This window comes from Eptesicus fuscus, chromosome 14 (genome assembly GCF_027574615.1).
Source record: "Eptesicus fuscus isolate TK198812 chromosome 14, DD_ASM_mEF_20220401, whole genome shotgun sequence".
NCBI lineage: Eukaryota > Metazoa > Chordata > Mammalia > Chiroptera > Vespertilionidae > Eptesicus > Eptesicus fuscus.
Genome location: NC_072486.1, coordinates 73,605,436 through 73,611,435, shown reverse-complemented (window position 1 = coordinate 73,611,435; position 6,000 = coordinate 73,605,436). Strand labels below are relative to the sequence as shown.

General features: G+C 36.4%; 1 protein-coding gene across 1 annotated transcript in view; it reads right to left on the bottom strand.

The window, feature by feature from the left end:
- Positions 1-261: 261 nt before the first annotated feature.
- Positions 262-6,000, bottom strand: part of TFEC (transcription factor EC) — an 87,339-nt gene continuing 81,600 nt past the window's right edge. The window contains exons 6-8 of the mRNA XM_054726141.1: positions 3,550-3,697; positions 967-2,197; positions 262-691 (exon numbers count right to left, since the gene is read on the bottom strand). Coding sequence (XP_054582116.1) covers positions 1,823-2,197; positions 3,550-3,697 — 523 coding nt within the window. The 3' untranslated portion in view covers positions 262-691; positions 967-1,822. The remainder of the gene's footprint in view (positions 692-966; positions 2,198-3,549; positions 3,698-6,000) is intronic.

The window sequence follows — 6,000 nt, the reverse complement described above, 5'->3', positions numbered from 1 at the left end:
ATTTTGTGATGATGTATATTTTCCATGTGAGTAATACTTAAAATACTCTTTGAAACATTTATCACCAAGTTAATATGCATGAAAGATTACATCTCAATCATGTTAGTAATATGCCAAAGCATTTTAATTTTTAGACTTCTCCCTCCTAATAAAATATTAGATTTCTACTATGTCATTTCATCCTAGTTTTCAATGGCTTTCACAACCTGTTGATAATAATACTCTTCAGAACTCCCCAACAAGCATCTTTTAGGGTGGCCAGATAAATGTTCCATTTCTAATAATATCCTATTAGGATACTTCCACTTACTTTCATTTTTATCATTTGGTTAATATCATTGCTTTACCTTCCCTTCCTTTCACTCAATTTATACTTTTAAAAGAAGTTGAATTCTGTTCTTCCCATAGACTTTTGTGATTCTCCAAACTTCATTCGTTTTCATTTTTCTGACCCTTTGTAATCTTTACCCTATGCTGCTCCATGTGGGCTTTAATTCTATATTTTGTTTATCTTTTTTTGTTGTTTCTCATGTTGTCTTCAACTCCATGAGGGGTAAGACCATATCATCTTCTTATGTGTTGTACATTTTCACGGGACTTTTGAGTATTGCTCAATAAATACTCATTGATCAGATGAGCACTCACAGAGATGCAGCACAGAACAATGTATTTGGTAAGTCAGTTCCCATTCCTAAAACAAACTCAAGAGAGAAAAATTTGATTAAAACATCATAAATATAAATATTCTTAACAAATAATAACAAAGCTAGCAAAAATCATAAGGTACTCTAAGTTCTATGAGAATAGAACTTTAGCTCAGAACTGAATGTATAAGAGTTTCTGTTTTACAAATTATTTTGTTACTTGGCAATCCAATTTTCAATATTTTGTTAATTTGAAGCAAAACTGTATCAGCAACTAATTATTTTACATTCCATACTGGACATAGTGATAAATTGTAAATACCTGACAAATTGTCACAGTAGCAGGACTTCTTTTAAAGTTCATTTGCTGAATAGATTATCCAACATCTCTTCTTGATGAAAAAAAAATTGGAATGTGATTTTTTGTGTGCAAAATAGAAAAGCAGAAAAGTGAAGGGAAAAGCACATACTACCTGCATTGTGTACATGTATGTTGGGGTATGTCTGTGTGAAGGGACAAAAATTCCAACCTATATTCTTAAGGAAGGTATTCAATGTGTTCCTTTTTCTGAACAGGGAGTGTCTCCATAAATACTCAGAGATACTTTTAGAATTTGTGCAGATAAACAGACTAAAGGAAGTAGCATACTTTTAGAAACCATTTTTAAATAAGTATTTGTATTTTATTGTAGAAAGTTCTAATGTTTATTGTAGATTCACTTTTCAATTATGACTGATAGATAATCTGTCTTTTAACCAGAGAGTGGAGAAAGGCAATAAACTACCATATCTATTGATCACGATTGTTGAAAACTGTTTTAAGAGTTAAAAAGGAAGGAGATATTAGTGAGTAACTAAGAAAATGTTTGTGTATTTCTGAGGTTTACTCTTTGCAGTCTGTTAGTACATCGAGTAGAGAGCTATTTCCAGAAAATAAAAGTTAAGTTCATTTGGACTCTGTCCAAGGAAAAAAAATCTTGTTTAGCCCTCAATAATTCTTCAGCACCATATTTCTCCCTGTAAGTTCATCATGCTGTTATTTACTCCATCCGTTTGTCATGAACAATGTAGTCCTTTCAGGAAAATGGAGCCAAAGCAAGATATGAAGCAACGGACATAATTGCGTATCATCAGCATGGAACTGTTTCCTGGTTGATTAACTGATTGTGTTTATTTTTTTATAACTCATCACCATCATCTGAGCTGACACTGCTCCTCCTACTGCTCTCTTTGGGAACTTCAGGGGAAGTGGCAGACAGTAGAGGGTCTGTCCCAAAAGGAGATAATGTGTCCAGGAGCATGTCATCCAATCGTTGTTCCTCGTTTGAAGCAGCACTGAATGACAAATCTGAGAAGTGTGACAAAGGATCGGAGAAGGACAGAGCTTGGTCACAGAGCTCAGGGCTTATTCCCTGCAACTGAGTCGACTGTTGGCGATAGTCTACTGAATTCTGCTCAAGATGCGTCTGTTTGTTGACATGAGCACCCATATCAGCTGTGCCGAGGGAAGCCAGGGATGGAAGACCGTGAGCACGAGCCTGTATTTCTAGTTCCTGCAATTTCAAACAAGAATGATTAAATAATGACTTTGAAAGGGGACTTAACTCAAGCCTTAGCTGGTTTGGCTCAGTGGATAGAACATCCGCCCACAAACTGAAGGGTCCCAGGTTTGATTCGGATCAAGGGCACATGCCCGAATGGGAGGCTTGGTCCCAGTGGGAACATGCAGGAGCCAGCCAGTCAATGATTCCCCCTCATTCTATCGCTCTCTATCTCCCTTCCTCTCTTAAATCAATAAAAATATATATTTTTAAAAAAGAAAGTGGACTTTACAGAATAAATAATAGAACCAAAATATTAATAAGTATTCAAAATTAAGAGAAATATAAATTATAAACATTTTTTTGCAAATAATAGAATCTGCTATATTTCTATTGACTAAAAAAAATAACCCTCAAAAATACGCAGATTTTTTAAAAATTGCCCTCCTCTTGTTCTATAAGGGAATACACTATGGTCCCTTAGTGACTCAGACTACATTTAAAGTGAGTAGAAAAGCTTCCTTTTTTTATTTTGTTAGTCATCACCCGAGGATATTTTTCCATTGATTTTTAGAGAGAGTGGAGGGGGAGGGGGAGAGACAGAGACAGAGACAGAGAAATATAGATGTGAGAGACATCAATTGGTTGTCTCTCACACACACCCTGACCAGGCTGGGGATCGAGCCTGCAACCAAGGTATGTGGCCTTGACCAGAATCAAACCCATGACCCTTCAGTTCGTGGGCTGATGCTCTAACCACTGAGCAAAATCCTCTAGGGATTCCATTTATTTTTCCAGATTAATTTCTCACTATATTACAGTTTCATGGAAACAAAGTAAGTGGTTTACCTGGCTATAAGCATACTCATTAAAAAAAAAACATAACTTGAAAGTTATAAAAACCCATACTTTAATATTTTGTGTCACATGAACAGAGGAGGAGTGACAATAGAAAACCTGCACACTATGGCTTGCAGCAATAGAATCCATAGCAGTGTTACTAAAGAAGTAAAAGGGGGAAGGAAGAATAGAATGTCCAGTATTATGTAGAGAAGCAAATGTTCTAGTTCATTATTATTATTTGGCTGAAATAATATCATTTGCATTTATAAAATTCATTCTATTTTCTGCATTTTGCAATTAGTTGTCATTCATTCTATTTTCTTAAAGTCTTCTCAACCCTAGATTTCTAATCAAAACCTAACTGAAACAACCCAATGCATGAACTTCTAAAAGACAATAGTTACCCTCCAGAGGAAAAAATAATTATTAATAAGAAAAAATAAATGAGACCAATGAATAAAAACGATGACAAGTCAGTCATAGTTAAGCTGCGTGGTTCATGGCAACATTCTTATAACAACCTGAATCCTGAGTAGAAGCCGCCGGTTAGCCTGCTCCAATTTCTTCTGTCTGTGCTCTAATTCCCGCGCTCTCTGTTGTTCTTTTTGTAGCCACTTGATGTACTCCACTGATGCTTTTAGAATGGTTCCTTTGTTCCAGCGCATATCACTGTAGAACAGAGATAACCTTTTCACAATTGTGCGTGTCAGCAGAATTCATAAGAACTTAAAAATCTTTTACATTAATGTGAAATAATGATTTACATGACTATTATTCACTCTTAGATATTATTGCTTCTGAATAGAAATTTTAATAGAATAGTTAAGGAGCCCTTATATAGTAAAATTAATCCCAGAATGAAAATAAGTGTCAAAGGAAAGTAATAAAGTGACTTTTTGTGGGAGAGCTAAATGCAATATCATGATTCTACCATTACAGTTTTTATATTTTTAGTGAAAATTGCTTTTATTATTAACTCCGAGATTAAAATCTATGTGTGGTATTTCTGCATTAATGAACTAGGAAATGTACATTATTGAGGACTTAAGCCTAAATTTTTAAAGATCGTTTCAAATGTACCTACTTTCTAATAAGGTTGCCTTTATGCCTCTCAGAAAAAAAAAGGAAAAGGTCCCTCCTGAATGGTGATCCTGAGTGATTGTGAAACAAATCAGATTTTGGCAACATCGTTTTATGCAATACAGCAAAACTTTCTAGAATTATTAAGCAATTTTTTCTGCACAAAAGTATCGATGCTTTTTTAAAAGCTGGATACTTATTTTTAAATAAGTTTCATACAAGTAAATACATTAAACATTATCAGATAACTTTCAGGCTATAGCATAGAACAAAATCTATTTAAATGTATTTATGAAATAGGAGGATGATAAATCTGAAATCACAGAACAAGCTACTGATTTTAATATCTGAAAACGCACATCAGTAAATTTATTATCTGAGAGTTAATAATATTTCAGGAGAATGAGGCCAAACTGAGTGCTAAAAATCGACCCGAGCTTTTGGGAAACCTTGATGAATTTTCAATTTAGAGTCATGAGGTGTTTTAAATACAGCATAAAGTAAGCATGTAGGGAAATTTTTAAAAGTTATTACACTGCATATATTTTTAGTTTACCTGACCTTAGTAAAATACCTTGAGCTCAATATATATTTACTAAGTGATCAGAAGTGGGGAAATAGACTTTAAGAAAAAATCTGGCTTGTATATGAATCATTGGAAGTTCATGTTAGGTGACATTTCCATTAATTTCAACAAATTAAAGGGAGCTGTATTTTTCTACCCACCAGGTGCACATGTTTCCTAGGGACTGGAGGAGCCTTCTTCTACTGAAATGCGCAAACTACTCAGTGTCTATCTCAAGTTTAAAAATGCTTTGTCAGTTCTCTAGGGCTTTGATAGCTGTTGGTCTCATTTCTCTCACAAGTGACTTACCTGGTGGTACGAAGGCAGGGAAAAAGCAGGTACTTTTGTCATTAAACCAAGGAAGTATTTGTATCTGAAAAGTGTAGTGAATTAAAACTGTAAGCAGTAGGGAGCCTTGTGGCCCTAATTTTCTTTCATTTATTCTCATGGGAAGAACAAACTTGGACAGAGGAACTAAGATGAAAAAGATAACCTAGCTAACTTTGAAGTTGAAAGCACAGTTTATTCAGATCTAAAATAAATTTTCCAAATGGTGGTAGAGACCACTCAATGGGTCTTCCTTAAATTTCTACATGATGTAATTTGTACTCAATTCTAAAAAGTTTACTCTATTTTAAAGCCATTTTAAACATGAGGTTTCTTCTTAATATATTTTAAGTTTTCCAAAGTTATTAAGGAGATGTGTACCTCTCTCACAAGACAACTTCAAGAAGCCAGGCATGAAAAACATCTTATACTAGCGTTCCCGTTGCAGGAAAAATCCTGCTATAGGGTTTCCTGCTGCACTCTACCCCGCCCTGCCTGCTCTCCTCCCTTGTCCCCCGCCCCGCCTTCTCTGCCAGCACCCCTGCTTTTCTAACTTCTCCGCCAGCCCGCCCACTCTCCTTCCTTCTCCTCTGGCCCCGCCTCCACTCCTCCCTTCTCCCCCGGCCCCGCCTCCGCTCCTCCCTTCTCCCCCGGCCCCGCCTCCACTCCTCCCTTCTCCCCCGGCCCCGCCTCCGCTCCTCCCTTCTCCTCCCCCCGGCTTGCTTGCTTCTCTGCAGCTTTGCTCCCTTCTGCAGCTCTTGGCTTCTTTCTATGCTGTCTTGATATGCAAATTAGCCGTCATCTTTGTTGGGGTAATTTGCATATTCGTACTGATTGGTTGGTGGGCGTGGCTTGGCTGGTGGGCGTGACTTGGTGTAGTGAAGGTGCGGTCAATTTGCATATTTGTCTATTATTAGATAGGATGACAGTAGCACCAACACATGTAAAGGTGTGCCTAAGGAATGAATGTTGATACTAATTTTTCATTTTCTACAAAATA